This window comes from Macaca fascicularis, chromosome 12 (assembly GCF_037993035.2).
Source record: "Macaca fascicularis isolate 582-1 chromosome 12, T2T-MFA8v1.1".
NCBI lineage: Eukaryota > Metazoa > Chordata > Mammalia > Primates > Cercopithecidae > Macaca > Macaca fascicularis.
In genome coordinates, this window is record NC_088386.1 from 63736847 (window position 1) to 63761570 (window position 24724).

The following is a 24724-nucleotide window of genomic DNA, read 5'->3' on the forward strand; positions in this document are numbered from 1 at the left end:
TGTCACACATTCTAGACGGAGGGCCAGAAGCTCACCATTCAAAACTGCAGTCGGTAATCCTGACATGTTAGGTTATGCCACAGTGTGTGCCCTTGATACAGCAAGTGGAGTGCCAACGCTGAGGCCATTCTCACCTTGGGATTACTTTAACTGAGCAAAATACCGTTTCTCAAAGCAAAGGAAGGTGTTCATTATACAACACAATCACAAGGTATAGTCTCATTAATCTGGGGAGCAGGAAGTGGTAGGGGCTGCTTTCCAAGAAATGCATATGTCAAAATAGGAGATTAACACCTTTCTCCCAACCATCTCCATATACCCATAGGTTAAAAAAAGCAACCCGCAGGTATTCCCTGCACTGTTACTTACTAATAGTTCATCCATACTGGTCTGGCATTTTTCCAAGTTGATCCGTTTTATTGCTACACGTTCTTGCCTGGGTTTGCATAGGGCTGCTTGAACCACAGCAGTAGCTCCACTGCCTGCAATGAAATAAAAACATCAGCGATCAAATGGCACACTGTGAGGTTACTATCTGTAACTATTTTCCTAAAGATCAATTTTTTTAAACTCTTCTATTGAGAGTACTCAGAACATTACCATTTGACATTTTTTATTTAAAAGAGTTTCTTAAATCCTAAAATAATTATCTGGAGGAGGAAAAAAAAAAATACTGCATTTTCCAGACAATGTATGTCTGAGGACACAGGGGACAAGGGACATGAGCATCTACATACAACCTTGCATGAAAGCCATTTCCATCCTCAGTTCCTGGTATTTTCTAGCTTGAGTGCCTTTAAAATATCTCAAGCTCTTCTTCCACCTCAGACCAAACCAAACCACTCTGGTCTGAGCTCCTTCAGGGCTTTCATGAGAAGCTGAGATAATTGATCTGTCTGAACACTCTTTGAGCTTATTTCTTCAGAGCTTTCTCCACAACAAGAAAAACAAGAATCAACCCTAGTATTTTCATGTTGAAAGCACAACTTCCAAGGATGCCAAACAAAATGATGCAAATATGTAATTACAAAAGCTCCTGACATTCATATAAATTTTCTATTTCTAAGGTTTAATGATCATTAGCTAATGCACTCAGACTCCTAAGAGACAGTCATGTCATTATCCATATTTTATAAGAGTGAAATGTAGATGTGTAATGATTTGCAGCAGAGCACAAAGAGCTCCTAATCGGTTTCATATTCCATAGGGGCAAAAAGGTCTTCAGGTTAAGGCATCTCAATTCTGCAAATAATACCAAAAATGCCATTCTCATCACATAAATCCTCCAGCACTCCAGATAGCCAACAAGAGAAAACAGCCTGCACTCAGGATTGTGCAAAGGTGGTCAGAGGTGACAATCCTTCTCCCTAAAGTTTTTCTTCGGTAATACTTCTCAAATGATTCATCAAATAGCATTACAAAAGGGAAAGCAGGGGAGTATCTGGCAACAAGAGAGATCAGTATTAGCTTTCCTAATATATGTGATAGAAAGGCATGACATTTCTAGTGCGAATCAGGGCGTTCCCACCCCAAGGAAGGGTCAAAATGGGTGTTTACAGGGCTGGAGCTCTGCCCTATCTTCTGCCCTGTGGCCTCATCATCAGCTCTGGCCCCCTGACTTGGCGACCCCAGCAGATCACCCTACTCCTCCAAACCCAGGTCTACAACTTAAAAGACTACCATTCCAGGGAAGCCCAATTTGTGTTCACTGGGAAAGAAAATCCACACACACATACTGACCACCCACTGCACAGTAGGCACTTGACTCCTTATGAGCCTGTACATTTTTATTACTAGCCTCATTTTACATGTGAGAACACTGGGACTCAGAAAATTTGCCCAAGGTCACATAGAGCTAGTAAGTCCCTGAGCCAGGATCAGCATCAGGTCTGCCAGACTCCGAGATCTGTGCTTTTGTTCTACTTCCCACAAGCCAGAGCACACCCTTCCCTTCCTCACTTGTTCTGGCCTTGCTAGGAAAAAACTTTCTTCCATCCTATATGGTTCAACAGAAGACAAACATCCTAGAGGAGGGTCTGCATGAGCCTCACTTGCTAGAGCTCAGTCTGGGAAGAGAGTGCTATGGACAGGTGGCTTGAAAGGGCCTTCCTCTTCCTAATCTCACTGCTCATCCATCAGCTGCTACCCCATTGGCTGCTACTCCAGGTCCCACTAGGTTGGCTTCACTGGCCCTGCAGATCACAGCCCACTGGGTTCAATCCAGAATGGTCCAGATGGCAGAGCCAAACACCAAAAAAAGTCTGCTGATAGCAAAGTATATTTTCCAGTCTCCAGAACAAGACACTATCACTGAAGGGAGTCACAGAGAAAGTGCTATGCAGCTGGTTAGCACTGGGCCTGGTACCCATCAGAGAAATCAACAAACATCTTTAGCTGCTGATGGGAAACCATCCTCAGCTCTACCTGCAAAAAATCTTCCCCCAGCTCAACTTCTCCAACCTTAATCCACATTCCAGAACATTCTCAAATCAAGGAGTTTCAAAAACAGGAAAGAATAAATTAATTCCCAGAAAGGACAAAACAAGCATATGTAATACAGGGATACCTCTCATAGTCAGTTAAGTCCTTGACAGTGAAAGTCTCCTAACCTCCAAGGAACAAAAAGTAAGAATTCTAAAAACAGGGAGGGGTAGGTGGTGAGAAAAATCTTTTATTGAGCTTTACAAGTACAGAAGTATTACTGCTTTACAACCACAGCTGACTAAGGAACAACTGGCTACTTCTCATCTCTAGACAGAATAATTAGGAAGCTTTGTGACCTGAGATCACTGTCACAACATGAATGGATTTAATCATTCATTAAACCATTTCGGAGATTCTACTTTAAATCCAACATTTCCCTTCTGTAGAAGAGACCAAGAACAAAGTTAAAGGTGGAAAGGCACCTTAAAGAGCATCAAGTCCAACCCCCTCACCTTATGAATGAGAAAACAGGGTCTTGTGAAGGATAGGGATGTGCTTCCTGCAGCAACTGGAAAACACAGGATTAGGACCCTAGGCATCCTTATTCCTCATCTACCATTCTGTGCACCAGGTTGGTGTTTTTTCCAATTGCCAGTGAGGATCCAGCCCTGGTCCAATAGGATTAGTATCCTTACAAGAAGAGACAATAGAGAGCTTACTTTCCCTCTCTGCCATATGAGGACACAGCGAGAAGGTGACCGTTTACAAGCCAGCAAGACAGACCACTAGAAACTGAATTGGTCAGCACATTGATCTGGACTTCCTAACCTCCAGAACTGTGAGAAATACATTTCTGTTGTTTAAGCCACTCAGTGTATGGTATTTTGTTACAACAGCCCAAGCAGACTAATACAAAAGCCTTGAAATGTCTGTTCAAAGTCATTCTTCCACTAACACCTATGGCAGAGAATGCCATACTAATTAGAAGTTCTTAGAAACTTCCTAATGAAGTCAACAGCAAATGGCAAGACTCAACTGAAAGGCCTCTGGTAGCTCACTGTAGTTCGCATCTTAGGTTAGTAGGAGCCTTGAAAAGAAGGTGAGACAGGGATTCTATCCAAGCATGGTATTGATTCCCTCTGTGACGAAATCAACTTACTGGGTGGAGGCCAGCATTGTTTAAAGGAAGCATCAGAATGTACTAGGGGTAAAAACTGCCTTATGAAACTTTTGTTTCACTTATGCCCAAGCTTTAGTATGACATGTTTTACTGTAAGTGATGATCAAAAGTTTGAAGTCTGTTAGTACTAGATGAGGATTCCCAGGATCAGAGTAAATCTGTGCTTTGAAAGGAAAAGAGGTGACCTAACTGCATAATTCTAAAGGACATTTAGAAATAATACCAAGGCTATCTTGCTTTAAGGGTTTTTATGCACTTTGCTGATTAGTTTAAGAGAAGGCTAAAAAATGTGGGGCTTGTATATACAGGAATTGGACAAGGGTTAGCAACTTGAAATAAAATAGGAGCAATGAATATGCTGAACAGCACTTTGTATTTATTTTGAACAATATATGATATTGACACGACTCATTAACATTAGTAGCATATTTTCAGTGAAGTATCATGCACCGCTTTGGGAATAAGAGTTCTTAACATTTTAGGAATTTCTCATTTTATTCCTGACTCCTATTTCAAGTGCAATAAATCATTCTATAGGATTACGGCCTGTATGCACATATGCACAAGCTAAGTGAGCACGGCTTTAAATCTTTTCAGTTCACTCTTTTAAGTCACTCTGTCTCAATTCGCTGTTGCTAATTCCCGACTAAGAACGGCTACTTGGAAGTTTTAGATAGTGATTATGTCAATGGCAATCAGAGGTAAGAGATTCCTCACGTTCACTACCATGACGCAGATTTTTCCTTTAGTTGACACCTCTTCTCATTTTCCCCTCTATATTGCTGCTGGTATTAAGGTGAATAACCAGAACACTGCATACCTGCATTTTATACTTTCAGCTATCCAAAAAAATATTTCATGGAAATATAATTTAGTATTATCTCTCTGCATTTCACTAAGGTCTATATGAAATTAACATGAAAAACTTCAGTGTTTCTTTTGCAAAAATCACTACTATTGTCAAATGCAGTCTCAACAGTATGTTCAAAGTCCCTGCTCCTATGACTCACACAATAACTTCCTCTTTGCATTTAGTGCTAGTGTAAAAATGTCTTCCTCCCAAGTAACTTAACAGATAATAATAAATATGTCACATCATATTTTCCTTTTTTGTCCTGTCAGAAAGCTCAAACCTGTATTTTCTGTTAAAACAGCAACTCTCCTTAACCCAGGTTTCCTGTGACTTCTTCTCCTTGCCCTCTCCGTTACACAGCACCTATTCCTTTATGCTTAATTTAGTGGTACCTCCAACACATGACACAACGTTCCTAGAGTCTACCAAAGCAAAACCTCCTTGAAACATCACTACCTGATCACCAAATGTGAAAGAATATGCTTAACAGCTCCAAGAAAACTTTAGGCACAAAAAAAAAAGCAGCAAAAAGATATTTGCTTATATTAATTCATCAACAAACAGCAATTAAATCCCTACTATGTAGCAGGCAGTTCACTGGCTAATAAAGTGCCAAAGGTGACCATTCCTGTTTCAAGCGAATAAATCCTTCTATAGGATCACTTCCTCTGCAGAGGTTAACAGGGATGACTGAAATGCTGTTATGGACTGAATGTGTGTTCCCGTAAAATGTCTATGTTGAAGCCCTAATCCCCAATGTGACTATATTTAGAGATACAGCTACAGATAATTACCACCTTTATGGAGGTAATTAAAGGTTAAATGAGGTCATCAGGACACAGCCCTGGTCCAATAGGATTAGTATCCTTACAAGAAGAGACAATAGAGAGCTTACTTTCCCTCTCTGCCATATGAGGACACAGCGAGAAGGTGACCGTTTACAAGCCAGCAAGACAGCCCACCAGAAACTGAATTGTCAGCACATTGATCAGGACTTCCTAGCCTCCAGAACTGTGAGAAATACGTTTCTGTTGTTTAAGCCACTCAGTGTATGGTATTTTGTTACAATAGCCCAAGCAGACTAATACAAAAGCCTTGAAATGTCTGTTCAAAGTCATTCTTCCACTAACACCTATGGCAGAGAATGCCATACTAATTAGAAGTTCTTAGAAACTTCCTAATGAAGTCAACAGCAAATGGCAAGATTCAACTGAAAGGCCTCTGGTAGCTCACTGCAGTTCGCATCTTAGGTTAGTAGGAGCCTTGAAAAGAAGGTGAGACAGGGATTCTATCCAAGCATGGTATTGATTCCCTCTGTGACTTTAGACCTAACTGCTGTATCTAGACTTCAGCTGCCTTAATGGGCATAATAAAATACACCTCTAAGGCTCATAACATGTTTTACATCCCTGAAAACATCAACTCAATAAATGTTTGGCTCTCTCTGGGACTCATTTCTCCATCTGTGACATGAAGGAGGTAAACTATATCTACTGTTTATATGGCACCCAAGGGAAAAGAGGGCAAAGTGGCTCAGGGTCAGAACTGAGTTTCATTGTGCTTAGCACCAGGAAGATTCAATTGGTTTAAAAGAGAGGATAGGAGAGCTAAATTTGGAAACCAAAGAACTAAATGATTTCTAAAGTCTGATACAGCACGATGAGCGTAAGAGTTTAAAATATAAGAGATAATACAATTCAGAAACAGCTGTGAATTAATATTCCATAGGAAAGATTGTCATGTATAACGCATATTGATATCTAACCTTAAAAAGTTATTTTAAGGCCAAGCACGGTGGCTCATGCCTGTAATCCTAGCACTTTGGGAGGCTGAGGCAGGCAGATCACAAGGTCAGGAGTTTGAGACCAGCCTGACCAGCATGGTGAAACCCCGTCTCTACTAAAAATACAATTAGCTGGGCATGGTGGCGCGCACCTGTAATCCCAGCTACTCAGGAGGCTGAGGTGGGAGAATCAGTTGAACCCGGGAGGTGGAGGCTGCAGTGAGCCAAGATCGTGCCACTGCACTCCAGCTTGGGCGACAGAGTGAGACTTCATCTCAAAAAAAAAAAAGTTATTTTAAAATATCTGTGTCAATCTAGTTGCATGGGTTCACATCCTAGCCCTGCCACATACTAACTGCTTATGCTTGGATGACTTGCCTAACTTCTTCATGCCTCAGTTTCCTCATTGGTAAGTTGGCCATAATGCTACCTCACTCATAGAGTGGTTGTGAGGATTAAATGCATTAACACACAAAAAGCCTTTGAAACTGTGTCTAGCACATAGTAAGTACTAATTAAATCTGAGCTAGCGTTGCTCCTTAGGGAAATCCCTCCAGGTCAGTCGGTGTCCTGTCAATCTGTCATTTTAACACCACATAATATTTCATAGTATTAATGTACCATAATTTATTCAGCCCTCCTTCTGTTGATGAGTATCCCCTTTATTTCTAGTTTTCATCTCCATATGAACAATGTAGCAATAAACATCTAGTACTTTAAAAAAAAAATTAGTCCATAAGAACTTTTCTTTATGTTAAAGTTAAGATGTCAATTGTCCAGTAACCCCTTCCCATAAATGGCAAGATTTTTTTCAAGGCATCACATTAGCTTCTAACATTAGTTATGGTCCCTGGAAGGAAGTTCTAATCACCATATTATACTCAAATGAGAAGCACAAAGTCCAAACTTTAATAAGAGTTTGACCATCTCTTAGCACATGCAAGGACTCCTTAATTACGCTTAGCTGTCCTTTATCAGTGAACAGAGTCAAGAGTGGGCTAAGGCTTTCTTTTTAGAGGTGCTAGCTGGTGATGGATAGTAAACAAAACAAATGGCTTTGGTTCAGCTGATTTATTCTAATCCTGCCTTTCCCCAGCTTACTCTTTGAGCTCTATTTATATCATGTGTCCAACCTCAAAGCCCACAGGTCAGTCAGTCACATGAGGACCAGAAGCTGGCCAGGAGAGGACTTGAACTAATGGACACTCATGTGAGCTCTACAGGGGCACAACTGCCGCTCTGCCTCAGTTAACTGTCACCATGTGAGATCGTGGACCTAGCATAGCAAGACAGTCAGAATTTTCCAGAAAGGCTGAAAATCCAGAATTCTGCGTTAACATCTCCTAATATAATAAGGTTGACGATACATTTTTTTAATATAAAAGCATTGTGAGTCTAATAAAAGTTCACCACAGGCTGTTATTTTGCCTGGGTGTGTTACTGCTATTCGCCTTCAAAGGTACACCCTTCCTTACCTGATGGTCCCAATTTTAAATTATTAGATTGCACGTGTGAAACTGCCATTTTTCTAGATCAAAAATGGTCACGTCATACGGTTCAACATGGTATGAGCATGTACTCGGGACACTGACCCGAACTGATCTACTACATCTCGCCATCCTCCTCGTCTTACTATTTCACACGGAAAGAAAACCTTATCACAGCGACTCTTCTGTCATCTGGTGCATTCTATGTGGCAGGAACATGTGCACAGCGCAATCTCAAGTCAAAGACAAACAACAGTCATGGTGAGATACACACAACTTGCCCTACACATTAATTTAGAAAACAGGCACTCCTGCTGGCCTGTCTGGGTAACAGTGCACAAACCGCTCGCCTCCACTGAGCCCAGCGCAGCACGACTATGTTTCTCAAGGCAGCTACAAACTGGTGACCCTCCTAAATGACCTGGTTTGTGTCACCACCACGCTGACTAGTTTTGTCCTTCTGCCTCCATCAAAAGAACAAGTTAGTAGAACCTCCTTCCAAGGTTGCTGGAAAAGATTTAGAGCTTACCAAAAATAAAAAATAAAATAAAACATAAAAAGCAAAGAGTAGGATCAGGTGGATTAATGGCCACTCAGTGAAATGTACTTAACTTACATTTCACCATAGACCAGGATAAAGTACCTTGCCTAGGAAAGCCTGTTAAAACATTTAGAGATCACAGACCTCACTGAAGAAAAGCAGCCCTTGTATATAACTCATCAAGAACCATCTGATAACACCACAGAAAAATAAATAGTAGTCCTCGGTTCTGATTTTAAGAGAGAGAGGAATCAAACCAGAAGAAATGTAAATAAACTCACCTTGGACCACAAGTTACATCTCAAGCAACAACTAAAAAAAAAAAAAACAAAAAACTCTATAGTGAGTACAATTACTGAACACGCAGAAAGTATATGGATTGGGATACCTAATATAAAGAAATCCAATAATTTACTAATTTTAATAATTTTCAATGATAATGAAAATTATTATTAGGGAGTCTAGGTAAATTCAAGCCAGCCACCAGATGAGTCGTATGTGTGAGATAAGGAGCTAAAAAAGAACAGACTCTAATTTCCATCTAATTCAACATGATTAATACTGGAATTCACTTCTAGGCATTTTTGTTTTCTTAATGAAACACAGTAGATTTTTTAAAAATCACTCTGGGAATATGATTGCTTGCCGGTTTAAAAAAAAAAAAAAAAAAAAAACACTTAACATTAGTCTCAAGAGCACTTACTCAGAGGTTCAGCCCCTCAAAGCTGAAACTCTACTGTAGGATTTTCGTCCTAATATTGATACTGACAAACATGCAACCTGGAGTAAAACACATAACCTTTCTGCCACTGAAGCTGTTTACCTTTTAAGATTACTTCATTTTGATGGGGAGTATAGGGAGAAGAGCCCGCCCAACCTATGAATGAATCACTTGAGATGTTACCTTCTTGAACCCCAAGGAGAATTAGTCACTTCCTCACAGTTCCCAGACAGGTACTCTCTGCATACCTCATCCTAGCACTTCCATGCTTGTGGAGCAGTCTCCTCCAGCCTTATTATTCCTAGAATCAGCCCTTCCACCTAGACCACTGCCTGGAACACAGGAGGCCTCCACAAGTGTTGGCTGAGTGAATGGAATGCACATCAGCCGATCACTGGGGAGGACACCTGCAGACAAGGGAGGTGAAGCTGTGCTCCACGCCGGGTCTACATAGAAGAGAGCAGGCACTGGTGGGCTATATAACCAAAAGCAAGGGGAAGAGCACTTTTACTGGATGTGTCATCTCTGGACTGCTTACCATGCGTGTGTTTTTAAGTAGGTCACTGGGGGGGATGTGGCACCTAACTTCAAGGCACAAGCCTAGGGAGGCTCCCTGCCTTCAGGCATTTCTGATTTGCAGAACATCCAGTTTAATTCTAAAGTCAGGTCTCATAAGAGAGCTCATTCTGAAGAGGAATGTTCCATCTGAATTTCAGTTTTTAAAAACTGAATCCACTGGCCCCTGTTCAGCATGTAGAAGCCACACAAAACATGGCAGGCTACTATAAACTAGGGCCTTCAATAATTCTATGTGAGCATACAGAGATGATATAAAACACTGAACAACAACATGAAGAACAGACAAGAGCCCACAACAGCCCTCGAAATCCATGTCAGAGAACACTGCATCAGGCACTAGACTGTAGGCAGGACACATTCCTACAGAGAAAATCTGACTTTTATATTCAGTAAAAGGTCACTTTGAAGTCCTTGCCCCCTGCAAACTCAAAGTCCAATGATCTGGCAATACTGAAAAACTTCCTGTTCTGCTTGGAGGGGATAATCCAACTCCTCCCAGCAAAACCCACTTGTTTTACTGATTAAATCAACAAAATGGAAGCCAATATTCCACAAAAAAATGTCTATTGCTATTCACGCAGATAAACAGATACACCCACTGGCAAGGCCAAAAGGCACAAGTGTCCTGGTTTGAATATGTATGGTGTGGTGGTGGCTTCTGATTCCTTACTGCTCCAACTTCCAGCCACCTGTAAATGGGAAGGGCTCTAAATGCAAAAAGAAGAGCCAGTCCCTGCTTCCAGGTCAGTACCACTCCATTCCCTCTCTGCAGCTATAGGCATGTTGGCTTTGCATAAATAAGAAAAAGGAATCCCTCTGACTGAACATAACGGGGTGCAGGGCCTGACATGTGGACAATACTCAGTTAGGGGGAAAAGCTCTTTTCTCCCAGCTAATTGCATCAGAGCTTGTGGGCTAAACAAGGGTTGGATTTTCAGCCTCCAGGGGCAACATACAACCTTGGTGGCCTTCGATCAAAGGTTATTAGCATATCCACAGCCCATGCCCTCTTAAAAAAAAAACAAAAATTAAAGTTGGTGTCTAAGCCCCAGTACAACAACTCCAGAGCCAAGAGGTAACCCCATGGGAAGGCCCTGGATTTGGGCAGATTTTTTCGAAGCCTCAGGAAGAGGATAACTACATCAGTCACACCTAAGATGTCTGTTTAAAAAGCAGATTCTTAACCCTATATCCAACTATTGAATCGCAATTATTGCAACTGGAGGCCTGAAATCTGCATATTTAATTAGCTTCTCTAGCAATTCACCCACATCCTTAGATTTGAGAACCATGGCTCTCCCCCTGGGTATCAGCTTCTCTCGCCACACCTCTGCCAGGTTTCTAGGGTTTGGGGAAATTAATCAGTCAGGGGCTATTAGGAAAATGGAAGCACTACTATGTAACACAACAGATACTATTTAATACGAAGATCTCATTCAACAGGTGCTAGAGAATGGAAAAGACTGAGTAACATAGAGTTACTCAGAAAGCAGTAGGAAGCAGCTACCACTCCTGGGGTAGGACTGCAGGAAACAAAGGGAGGAGGTGGGGGTTACTAGAATCCACACATTTAGGAGGAAACCAGCAGGGGTGGGACCCTGATCTCTGAAGAGGAGCCCTTTCTGAAGGTCCACATGGGACTGGGATAGCAGCTCAGGGGGTGCCAGGAGGCTGGCTCCAAGAGGTAGAAGGAAACTGGAGATGGAAACCAACTACTGCTGGCAGAGGGAAAGACCCTTTCCGAAGCTAAGCTGACAAGAATAGTAACAGGATGAAGTGTGTCCCTTCTCCCTCCTGCAGTCTTCCAGAATTCTCCTGGTGCCCCCACTAGCAGAGCTTAACAGGGAAACAGCAGGCAAAGAAGGAACGTGGAAAGTGGTCTGCTGACGACCAACCCAACACCCCAAGCAGATTCTAGGAAGGTCTGTCTGGGGCTTAGAGGAAATCGCTTAATAAGGAGCCAAGGGAGTGTGACCTCCGCCAGCTCCAAAAAGAGGCTGGGGCTTTTCTACGCTCCATTAACAATGGCCAGACTTTTGTAAAAATTCTCATTTCACTCTATTTTTCAACACAATTACTAAAATGATCCTTTTTAACATCTAACACTTTCCAAATGTTTACTCTGTACTTCTAAACCCCGCCCCATTCCACCCCAATCTACTTCCTCTGGTGGTTATGACTGAGGGTCTGGGGTCACACACCCCAAGTTATGTGACCTTGGACACACTGCCTGTGTGCTTTGTGCTGCACATTCCCCAATTATAAAAAGCTAATGAAAATAGCATCTACCTCACAGGAGGGCTGTAACTATTAAATGAGACTATACATGTAAACGTAATAATATAAATGTACCTGTCTGGCACTGAAGTGTTTAATAATGTTTTGACTGTTGGGGTTAATAGTATCCACATGATTATCCCAGACACCTGGACAGAAACTAGAACTAGGTCCACTACACCTTTTGAGAAAATGCCTGCTCATCCCCACCTCCCTATGATCAGCTCTGCTCCCACTCAGCCCCAGTTCCTGCCAGCTACCTATCAACTCCCCCTCTTCCAATCCCACTCCTGAGGGCCAGCACTGACAACTTTTATATGGTAATGATTGGGCGCAGAGAAAATTATGCCAGGAAAGTGATTCATTGTTCAAGATACAATTAGCCCCACTTCTCAGGTAATTAAACAGCCCTGGCTACCACATCCATGATGCAGCAAGTAACTAAAACATTTCTCCTACTCAAGGACACAGGAAAAGAAAGTCCACTCACTTTTATGCCACCTCTCCATCTGATCTGATTGCACTTATAACCCAACTCCTGCTTATCCTGTCTCCTCTGACAACCTGAGGTCCTCCCCTACGTTACAACCGTGGAACAGGAAGTAAGATCACCCTCTGCATGGTAGAAGCCTTCCTTCCCCTTCTGTTGACATACTTTCACCCAGAAGCAGGGGCATGATGCCACAGTCTGAAATGATGGCAGAAAATAAGAGCCACGAAGGAAGAGGATATCAACTGCAGGAACACAAATGTCCAGTGCAGTGAAAAGCGGTGTCTTGGCAACCCAGGAGGCCCTGAGAGCATCGCTGAGAAGGAAAATTAAAAGACACATCCTCATGAAGGGCATGGAACACCTGCTAAGCCCCAGTGGAAGCAGCAGCATGCTGCAGTCTCTGCCTCCTAAGCGAGGCCACCTGCAGATCCTACAATACCATGAGTCGGAGCCTGGCAGGACATCAGGAGAATGTTCCCTCCTTTAGTCTTGGGGCTGGGGGCTAAAGTGTTAGGACTGTGTCGTATTGAAAGATGTGGAGACAACTGGGTGTGCTGCGAAAACGTCGCTGCTCATTTAGTTAGTATGGGATGGGGGTGAGTTCTACATTTCTCCAGCTCCCAGGTGATGTGATGCTGCTGGTCCATGGGCCACATTTTCAGTTGCTACCATGTAGGTGGCATAGCTTCCCTAAATTATCCCCAAAGGGGCCAGGTATCCACCTCCTAACAAGGGAACAGAGTTTAGGCCCCTATGGAAGGAACTGGAAAGGAGTCCTGAGGCATGGAAAAGCAGATGCCTCAGCATCAGGGACAAGAGGTGCCAGTCTGGGAAGGGTCTCGCCTGCCTGCAAGCATCCAGAAGGAGCAGATCCACTCCAAAGAATCATAATTAAGGAATTTACGTGTATTGAGCTATTCAAAAATGAAGATTCAGTTGAGCATGGTGGCTCATGCCTGTAATCCCAACACTTTGAGAGGCTGAGGTAGGCAGATCACTTGAGGTCAGGAGTTCAAGGCCAGCCTGGCCAATACAGCGAAACCCTTTCTCTATTTAAAAAAATAAAAAAATAAAAATAAAAATTAGCTGGGCATGGAGGTACAGGCCTGTAGTCTCAGCTACTCGGAAGGCAGAGGTGGGAGAATAGCTTGAACTTGGCTGGCAGAGGTTACAGTGAGCCAAGGTCATGCAACTGCACTCCAGCCTGGGCAACAGAGCGAGACTCGGTCTCAAAATAAATTAATTAATTAAAGTAAAATAAAAACAAAAATGAAGATTCAACATTCCCTCCATCCCATAACATGTAAGTTTACTATTTTATTTTTTGGGTGCATTTTTCAGAAATTCACTACAAATGAAAGATGACGACAACTCCTGCCATAGTAGAAATTAGTGGAAAAGGCATAATTAAATTTCAGAATTATTTCCAGCACGTATGGTTGAAATTAAGTTGGACTTTATCTGGAAATTTATTTTATTAATCCAGAAAACATGATACCTCAAACATTATGGGTAAAGATATAAACAAAGCTAAACAGCTGATTGCATCTGTTTTTATTCAACTTATGTTGAGCCTCCAGTCACACTCACATTAAATAAATTTGATAACACTACGTCTAAATTCAACCTATACAAGTTACTGGGTATGATATTACAAGAAAGAAAATCATTACAAGTATTGATTTTTTTTTTTTAATTGAAACTACTTTCTTACAGCCTGAGGCCCAGGTCCCCGGATGTATGACACATCTCTAACTAGAAGCAGACAGAGAGCTGCTTAGGATAGCCTGAGTTTCAATATGACTTACAGTCACACATTTACTTTTTTTTTTTTTTTTTACAGCTAGGCCGATTAGATTGATAAGTACTTGTTAAACTGACATTTTCACAGATGAGCTTTATTTCCTCTCTCTTTCATTTACTCAAATGATAGGAAGTATTTAGTTTTACATCCTCATTGTCAAGTTTTTGTAACTAACATTTCTACCTTGAACTCTAAGCTCTCAGAAGACATAACCTGGGCAACATAATGAGACCCAGTCCCTACAAAAATTTTTTTAAAAATTAGCCAGACATGCTGGCACATACCTGTAGTCCTAGCTAGGGAGGCTGTGGTGGGAGGATCGTTTGAGCAGAGGAAGTTGAGGTTGCAGTGAGCCACGACGGCACCACTGCACTCCAGCCTGGGCAACAGAGCAAGACTGTGTCTCAAAACAAAACTACCAAAAGACAGTTACCTACCACTGATTTGCCTCATTTGCTGCCAAGATAACTCTTCTGCACATAATTTAATAAAGTCCAGTCAGTGGCCATGCTCTTCAGTTTGGACTCCAAGCTGTAGCCTACTAGCTACAGCACGTGAACAAAAATCCTGTAAAAGCCCAAAATTCAGATTCAATCTCTGTAAAAGTCCAATATTCAGATTCAATCTCCTGATGTGTCAATTAGCTGCCCTTTGTTAGCTGCCAAAAATAATACTTAAGTCCATCCAGTTAGAGAACAAGAACAAAATGAATGGCTGAGTGTAAGAATTCCACCACTACGGGCTGGGCACAGTGGCTTACACCTATAATCCCAGCACTTTTGGAGGCCTAGGTGGGTAGATCACCTGAGGTCAAGAGTTCAAGACCAGCCTGGCCAACATGGCAAAACCCCATCTCTACTAAAAATCCAAAAATTAGCTGGGTGTGGTGGTGGGCACCTGTAACCCCAGCTGCTCAGGAGGCTGAGGCAGGAGAATCACTTGAACCTGGGAGGTAGAGGCTGCAGTGGGCCAAGATCATGCCATTGCACTCCAGCCTGGGTTACAAGAGCGAAACTCTGTTTCAAAGGGAAAAGAAAAGAATTCCACCACTATAAATGGGAATGGGGTGGGAAGAAGTTATCAAATACATATGATCTACTCATTATGCATAATAATTATAATAATGCCTTCTTCACACTAAGAATAATAGCATCTTGGAGTTACAAAGAACCTCAATTTATAGTTTATATGATCACCTCCAACTTACATATTATACAATAATGAAGAATATGTACTTGTTTATTCATCCAACATATTTCACTGAGCTTCTAGTATGTGCCACATCCTATTTAGGGTGGTAGAAAGGAAGCTCAGAGCAAAAAGTATCTGCCTTCCTAGAGTTTACATTTTATGTGAGAGGGGATATGGATTTAAAAGCATCATAAACGGCTGGGTGTGGTGGCTCACGCCTGCAATCCCAACACTTTGGGAGGCCAAGGAAGGTAGATCACCTGAGGTCAGGAGTTCAAGACCAGGCTGGCCAACACAGTGAAACGTCATCTCTACTAAAAATACAAAAAATTAGCTGGGCGGGCACCTGTAATCCCAGCCACTCGGGAGGCTGAGGCAGGAGAATTGCTTGAACCTGGGAGGCGGAGGTTGCAGTGAGCTATGATCATGCCACTGCACTCTAGAGCAAGACTCTGTCTCAAAAAAAAAAAAAAAAAAAAGTATAATACAAATAAGAATATTTCAGATTGCAATAAGTGCTATGACAAAAATAAAATTGGTGGGGACAATACTTGAGCTATGGTGGTTAGAGAAGCCTCTCTCAGGTGGTGACATCTGGGCTGATGAGAAGGGGCTGGCCATGCAAAGATCTGAGCATTCTAAGATGAAGGGCAGCATGGGCAAAAGGCCTCAGATAGGGATCTGTTTGGAGAGGTTGAGGGACAAAGACAGAGGCAGTGTGGCTGGTGCTTGTCAACTAAGAGGCAGGTGGAAAAGAGGTGGTAGGACAGGTTGGCAGGAGACTAAACACAGGGAGAGAGTCCTTAGACCAAGGTGAATACTTTAAAGGATTTTGAAAAAAAGAATTACAGAATCTGGCTTACATTGTACAAAGGTCACTCTGGCTGCTATGTGTAGATAAGATTGTATGTAGGGCAAGAGTAGGCCCAGAATGGTTGTTTAGGGTGTTACTGTAGATGTGCGGGCATGAGTCAACAACAGCAAGTGCTAGGATAGACAAAGTAGAGAAGAAGAAAAGTAAAGTGGTTGGATTTGAGAATATATTTGGACATAGAGCCACAGGACTTGCTGATAGATTGGAAGTTAAATGCAGAGGAGGAGACGTTTAGGTACTAAAACTAAATATGTAATCACCTCTACTATAATCATCACTCCATTTTATAAAGAATGGCCTTGATTCTCTCTTCACCCATCCCAAAACCCTGCCAACACTGGCCCATCCACCGGAATATGTTCTGCATGCTCCAGATGTCAATTTGAAAGGCTTAGGCTGCCACTATTGTTCAATGAACCTCCAACATCAGGAACAAGGAAGAGTGAGGATGCAGGAGAAGGAACAATAAAAACCGAGAAGGGGATGTGCTTCCTATGTTCAAGAGATATTTCGGGGGAAAGAACCGTCCAATCACATCTTACAAATGGGTATTCACGTGTACTGCCCTCCTATAAAGAAATGTTACACAAAACCAAAAAATATGTATGTAAATATCCAGTATTTGTAGGTATTTTTCCCATCCAACTCTTTTTCTTGTAAAGGCTTAAAAGAAATAGTTAACTTGTTCATTAAAATTAAACCATATTGGCCGGGTACAGTGGCTCACGTCTGTAATCCCAGCACTTTGGGAGGCCGAGGTGGCCAGATCACCTGAGGTCAGGAGTTCGAGACCACCCTGGCCAAGATGGTAAAATCCTGTCTCTACTGAAAATACAAAAAAATTAGCCGGGCGTGGTGTAATCCCAGCTACTTGGGAGGCTGAGGCAGGAGAATCGCTTGAACCCGGGAGGCAGAGGTTGCAGTGAGCCAGGACTGCGCCATTGCACTCCAGCCTGGGCAAAAAGAACGAAACTCAGTCTCAAAAAAAAAAAAGTAAAAATAAAACCATACTAAACAACAATGACAACAAGTGTATTAAAAAGTCCATTGCCCAAACACAACTATTTTCATGATTGCATATTCCATTGCAATCTTTACTCACACACACGCGCACATGATGTACTCACATTTATAGCCACAATAATTATGACTTTCAATTGTGCTACTGTCATTGAGAATTAGATTCCAAACACTTTTCATGTTTCTAAAACCTACTAATAATTATATTAATTGTGGTACAACATCCCAACATGTTATTGAACCATAAACTATTGCCTGTAGCCCTAAGACTAAGCACTTGAATTATCCTTTATCTCAGTGTCGTGTAATAATTTCAAAGGGATAACCCACCTTTGGTACAAATAAAAGCTAAAACGATGTCAAGTTTGTAAGCTTCAAGTCTCTTGAAAAGTTGCTGTATTTGGTAACTCATTACATTGCTTATAAAATCATTCACCTGTCAATGACTTCCCAAACCAAGTAAGTAAAAAGAAATAGATTTCAGTTAGGAATTATTTACTGATGATACTAGAATAACTCACAAAGCACAACAGGAAATTGTCTGAATCTGATCTAAACTAGAGTGTGTGCATTTGTCCTCACTGGCGAATCAAATATGGACTTGGCACATCGTACTCACCAGCACTGTAACTTCACGAAGTCTCAGCGTTCACTAGGTGACTAAGTGCTATTGGCAAGAGTCCACAGATGAAACGCTTCAAGAGACACTCTCGGAATGTTTTAAGGATAGTTTTACATTAAAATAGTTTACTATATTTAAACATGTTTGAGTAAATTTAGAACTGTATATATAACATACAGATAAATGTTACAGAGAGAGATTACTATACTGTATTCTAAAGGTGTCTTTCATTTAAGGCTTGCTAACTCCTCAATGCACATCTTAAAAAGTTTCACATGCTTATGCAATTGCTAGTTTCCCAGCTGTCTCCAGATTCTTTGCTGTGGCATCATATTTTGGGCAATGCTAAAAGTAGCAGGGGGCAGGGGAAACTTCAGGGACTTTAGGCTTCAGGCAATGTTTAAAAGAAAAATCCTATATTCCTTATACCCTGATACTTAGGGGGTTACACCATTCAGTGGACATGAGTTAATAAAACCACTGAAGTTTGCTCTCAGCTTCAAAAGAAAGCCAGCAGCAGCCTCTCTATGAAAACTCTCAAACAGCCCTGGAGACCAGCATGTCACCTCTTCCCTGTTTTTATTTGTTAACCTTAACTTGGGAGTCCCACCCTTTTAGGAGAACATCTGAAGAAGAAAAAGAAGTGGCTATCTACAGATAAGACACCATCACAGGAGAAACTGGACTCCATCCTGGAAAACTGGGAAAATTGTTCCATTTTACAAAATTGTATGTCAAAGCCACAGATGAAGAAGTGCCACTTCAAGGAATTCCATGATAATTTACTTTGTAAAAGGAAATGGTAATCCTGTATTTTAACTTTTCTTTTTTTTTTTTTTTTTTTTTTTTTTTCAGTCAGAGTCTCACTCTGTCGCTGAGGCTGGATTGCAGTGGTGTGATCTCGGCTCACTGTGACCTCTGCCTCCCAGGTTCATGCGATTCTCCTGCCTCAGCCTCCTGAGTAGCTGGGATTACACGTACAAGCCACCGTGCGCAGCTAATTTTTGTGTTTTTGGTAGAGACGGGGTTTCATCATGTTGGTCAGGCTGGTCTCGAACTCCTAACCTTGTGATCCACCCGCCTCAGCCTCCCAAAGTGCTGAGATTACGGGCATGAGCCACCATGCCTGGCCATATTTTAACATTTATATTAATGCAGATTTTCACAATTTCTGGCAAGGCTTACACTGAAAAAAGAGCCCAAAAGGACATCCAAATTCTTTGGACAACATGTATTCAGCCATATCAAATATTGCTTGAAATAATTAAGCTGTCAGCAAAGCCTTGGAAATATTTGGGCTATAAGAGTATCTGGAACTCATATTTGATTTCACGATAGTATCTGACCTGAATCACAATCTCTCACATTCTCCAGCAACAACCGAAATGACCCAACAGGGCCAACAAAATAACGTTTCATTTTCCATTCACCTTCATTTCTCTCTTGAATGTTAAAGTAACATTTTCGTGAACTTTTAAAATCTATGCATCAAAAACTATACATCAAAACACATGAGAAGTGGGAAAGGCTATGAGTGATTAGACAAAAACATCCATGGAAATATTAAATGCCATGGAATTAGCCTTAGGGATCAGCACACGTTAAACTTACAAGACACATACATGCCAAACTACTATCTTACTTCACTCTCAACCCTAAAACAAGCATATTCCAAGGAATCCACCAGTTAAAATGGAAACTTAGGCTGAGTATGGTGACTCACAACTCTAATCCCAGCACTTTGGGAGGCTGAGGCAGGTGGATTGCTTGAAGCCAGGAGTTCAAGACCAGCCTGGTCAACATGGTGAAACCCCATCTCTACTAAAAATACAAAAAAAAAAAAATTAGCCAGGTATGGTGGCATGCGCCTGTATAATCCCAGCTACTTGGGAGGCTGAGGCACCAGAATCATCTGAATCCGGGAGGCAGAGGTTGCAGTGAGCCAAGATCATACCACTGTACACCAGTCTGGAAAACAGAGCAAGACTCTGTCTCAAAACATAAAAATAAATAAAATAAAATGGAACTTAAAAATCTATTCTGTTAAACACATTCTCATTTTTCACTACCATTTAACCATTACATGTTTACCTTTTATTTTTGTATCAGTTTGTAAAGAATTTTATGGACTTTAGTTTTATTTTTATGAAATCCACAGAAATGTCTACCTGTCAACAGGCTCAGGGGCCCATCATCATCAGACAAAACTCAGGTAAATTAAGACTTATTTGACAGACATCTTAAATGCGGCAGTGGAAAAATTAGCAACCCAGAACAACCTAGCTCCTGGGTTCAAATTTTTCATCTAAGATTCACATTCACAGCTTTGAACTCAATAAATTCAACCGCCAGGACTTGAAAGGGAGTTCTCGTGGCAGAAAATTGCCAACAAGGAGTTCAAACTTTTAAAGGCATATCTCATATAGTTTACATTTTCCAACTGCACTCCCCAGTGGACTTTTAATTTCTACCTCACACTTTCATTTATTAAATATATGATGAGAAATTCCTTCCGAGGTTTTCTTTTTAACTATTTTGGATTCACAGCCCACACTGCAGAGGCCAAACCATAGCTGGCAGCGAGACACTATGTCCGGCAGAAAGGTGTGGGTGGAGCATGGCCCACAGAAAGAGACCTCTGAGAACACATGCAAACCCCGCATTCCAGCACACAGAAGCACTGATGCATATTTATGGGCAGGCCTGGGCCATTTATTTTGTCCCTATGTCAGGAAATTACAAACATTCGTTTCAGGAGCTAGCAAGCTCTGGCCATCATGAGTCCACTCAGTGAGCCGGCCTCACACCCCTCAAACCACAGCTGCAAAAAGAAACTCGTTAAAATCACAAAGCAGTCAATATTATAGATTGCCAGGCATAATTCAATGAAAGAAGAGATAAACTAGACACAAATAATTTACAAGTAGAAGGAATGTGGTCACGTTTCATCCCATTCCTAAAGGAATTCAGTTTAGAGCTAGGAGGAATCCCGTCCATGTTTCACTTCTGGTTCCCAAACCCTTCCAAGAGCCACTGAGAATCAAAACCGCCCCCCTTCTAATCTGCCCTTCCTCACCCCAAGTCACAATTCCCTCAGCCAATGAACAAGGAGATTTCTCTACCCTGAGTTCCTAAGCTGGTTCCCAAAAGACTTCTTAGGACACTGAGTCAAAATAATGTTCAAGGAGACAATCCAATAAAAAGATATCTCTAGCTGTCATTAAAAGCAAGAACAAAGAACAGCTTTGTTCTGCTTGAAAGAGCTCTGCAAGATTATTCTCTGTCAGTGAGCCCAGAGAAACAGAAAACAACTAGCCAGAGATGGAACTTCCTGAGAAGTTTGGGGCCCCCTACATGGTCACCTGGTTGCCATAAAGGCCAGGATTTCTCCAAATGTTATCTGTGGACCACCTGCATCAGAAACAACTGCATTACTGCGACAAAGACAAATTCCCAGACTCAGCCAAACTTCCTAAACAGAATGTCCAGGGATGCAACCTGAGGACCAACATGTATAACAAGTTCCCAGGAACTCTTCTGCACAGTAACATTTGAAAAACCATCATCAAATTCAAACTAGACTTTTATATTTCCCAGAGTTCTCACTATTTTCTCCAACAGAAATCATGGCTACAGTACAGTAAAACACAAAGTCCCTTCTTACAAGTGCTACTTATCGTTAGTACAGACACATTCACTTATACTACTGACAACCCTATGAAGTATTTAACCCCATTTTATGTCTGAGAAAACTGAGGCCCCAGGTCACACTTTTCTTAAGTGGCAGAAGAAAGATTTGTACCCAGGTCTCTCTGACATGAAAAAGTTTTACTCCCACATGACTCCCTCTAACAAGCAGGAGACATAACTGCTTCTTGCTTTCCTAGTGGTCATTTACAGATGGTTGGCCACGACGCTCTGTCCAACCCCAGCCCAAAGGTAACCACTTCCATCATTTGCATCAGCGACCAAACTGCTAGAATGCTGCATCTGGATCAGGTCACTACAACTTCAGAAACATAATATGGGAAGCATCTGGGAAATATCTAGAGAGATTAAAAAAAAAAAAAAGAGTAAACAGGCTGTAAAACAATAAATTTTAAAAGTGAACTGAGACGAAGCTGGGAGAGTATGATCATATGCAGAGTATGGTGAGCGTGCATTTCCATTTCCCCTTAAGAGCAGCAAACTGAAGCATGCAGGACTCAAGTCAGATATACTGACGAGTGCAATAGTGGCATGGAGGTTATAGGATGCTATTGACGGGAAGATTTGCAACAGAGGACCTCTATCGGTAGAACAGCGTTTCTCCACCTTGGCAATACGGACATTTTGGGCAGGATAATGCTTTGTTGTGGGGTACTGTCCTGTGTCCTACAGATGTTTAGCAGCATCCCTGGCCACAGCATTTCCCCACCTCTCCCCAGGTGCAATAACCAAAAATATATCCAGACACTGGCTCAGGGGAGAGAGGGCAAAATCTCCCTCAGCTGAGGACCATTAGAGGGGTTCTTCCTGAAAGAAGAAAGAGAAAAGGGAGTGGGGTAAAGGAAGAACCAGACATCCTTTCAACACATTAAGGTCCTAGCTAGCTCAGTCGTGGAGAACTAAAACTTCCTGAAGGAAACATGGAGGAACTATGGATTATCCAAAAACAGAACAATCTGCCTGAGATGTCCAAGAATCAACTGCCCTCAGGAAAAGAACAAAAAAGAAAAGATGAAGACAAAAGAAAAGAAACAGGATCATTTTGCCTTGGTCATATAAAGTTGGGGCTCCACAGACACCCACTCCTGGGAAGGTGCTTTATCCAAGGTAGTTTACGAGAAAGAACATATCAGAGCTGTCACCAGTGTCAGAGTTCAGTCTTTGGTTTTTTTTGAGATGGAGTCTCACTCTGTCACCCAGGCTGGAGTACAGCAGTACGATCTTGGCTCTCTGCAACCTCCAATTCCTGGGTTCAAGCAATTCTCCTGTCTCAGCCTCTCAAGTAGCTGGGACTACAGGAGCCCACCACCATGTCCAGCTAATTTTTGTATTTTTAGTAGAGAGGGGGTTTCACCATATTAGTCAGGCTGGTCTTGAACTCTTGACCTCAGGTGATCCACCCACCTCAGCCTCCCAAAGTGCTGGGATTCACAGGCATGAGCCACCGTGCCCAGCCAGAGTTGAGTCATCTTACCACTTAAAATGGTGTTGACGTGATAGTGAGACTAAACATCCTGGAATGTGAAACATGGGAAAAGAAAGGAGGAAAAACACAGAGGCTGCTCTATCTTAAGGGCCCCAGCCACTCGAAAACACAGTAAGATTATAAGGTTTGAAGAATGGATATGTGTTCTTGAAATGTTTGTGAAAGGCACCAGGTGCTAGCTGGCAAAGTAGAACAACTACAGGGATTCTGAAGGTTTAACAGGGACAGTCTACATGTCAAGGGACATTTACTAAATGCCTAAATACACAAGGTGCTATGCTGGGAATTGTACATAAAGCGAGGTCACCATACCTTGCCTCACCCCTTGAGATAGGCACCTTGAGGCAACTTTAAAAGGAGGCAGTAGAGAGATACAAGCAGGAGTTTCCTCAGCCCACCAAGGTTATCCCACCACCTCGCTCCCCATCCTCCACCAACCATTGCCAATACAAAGGAAACAACCTGTCATTCAAATAGGAAGATCTAGTGGGAAATCTAGCCACATCAGAAACAACAGTCAAGTTACAGAAGAGACCAACAGTCCCTCAACCCCCTGCCCAGGGAAGACAAGACCTGGATCCACAGCACATTTAGGACTCAACTGTCCCACTGGTAGGTTGGAGGAAACCATTCTGAAGTGCTTTTCCTGCCAACAAGTCAATCCAGGTTCACAACCTACTAAGCACTGATGTCTCTAACAGTGAGAAAAGCTACAGAAAGTATCAGCCCCTCTAAAGATTGTCCTTGTTCCCATGCTAGACTCTGAATTAGGCAAAACAGCAGGTAAAAAGGAGATGATCGTTTTTAATGGTTATTTTGTGTTACCTCAAATGCTAATAATGCATACAATAAACTCTATTCCAAGGCAAATTTTTAAATCCCTGGAAGTCCTTTTTCACTACACCCAACAAAATTATCTCCGCAAGTTCCCTGGGCTTTCAGTTGTATATGCTCAGAGAATACGAATTATTTTGTATACTGGTGTAAACCAAAAACAATTAAGAAGGCAAACCAGCTTGGTTAAATGTAATAAACTGCATTGAAATTTACTTCGAAATGTATGGAAAAAGAAACAAGATGGATCAATGGATGAATAAAGGGGGTAAGAGATGAACAGGTAAGTGATAAAGCAAGTATGGTAAATATGAATGGGAGAATATAGGTGTGGAGAGATGGGTATTCAGTATCAATTTTAACTTTGTTGCATGTTTGAAAATTTGTAATGAAAATATTGAAAGCAATTTTTAAATAACACTGCATTTATTTTAGAATAGAAGGGGAAAATGAATAATATATTAAATAAAAACCAGTTATAAAACATTATATACAACTTAATTGCAAATTTGTGAGTATATAGAAAACACCAAAATATTAATTGTGGTTATCTTTTGAAGATACCATTATGAGTGACTTTTACTTTCTTCTTGGTCCTTTTCTGTATTTTCCAATTTTTCTTCAATGAGCATATACTGAATTGCAATAAAAAATTACTTTATAATATTAAATCTTAAAAAAATAAAATTTCTGAAGCCAAATCTAAATTACTTGCTATGGAAAATTATTTTATATATGGGCTGGGCATGGTGGCTCATACCCATAATCCCAACACTTTCAGAGGCTGAGGAAAGGGGAGCAGGGAGGGATGGGGATTGCTTGAGGCCAGGAGTTCAAGACCAGCCTA

General features: G+C 41.6%; 1 protein-coding gene across 3 annotated transcripts in view; it reads right to left on the reverse strand.

The window, feature by feature from the left end:
• Window positions 1-24724, reverse strand: part of STK39 (serine/threonine kinase 39) — a 292156-nt gene that overhangs the window by 227711 nt on the left and 39721 nt on the right. For 2 of the 3 annotated variants that reach the window (XM_045367192.2, XM_065525612.2), the window contains exon 2: window positions 370-482. In XM_045367192.2, the coding sequence (XP_045223127.2) occupies window positions 370-482 (113 nt within the window). Of the gene's footprint in view, window positions 1-369; window positions 483-14579; window positions 14711-24724 lie in introns of those variants that run through there. The other variant, XM_065525613.2, reaches the window with a different exon arrangement.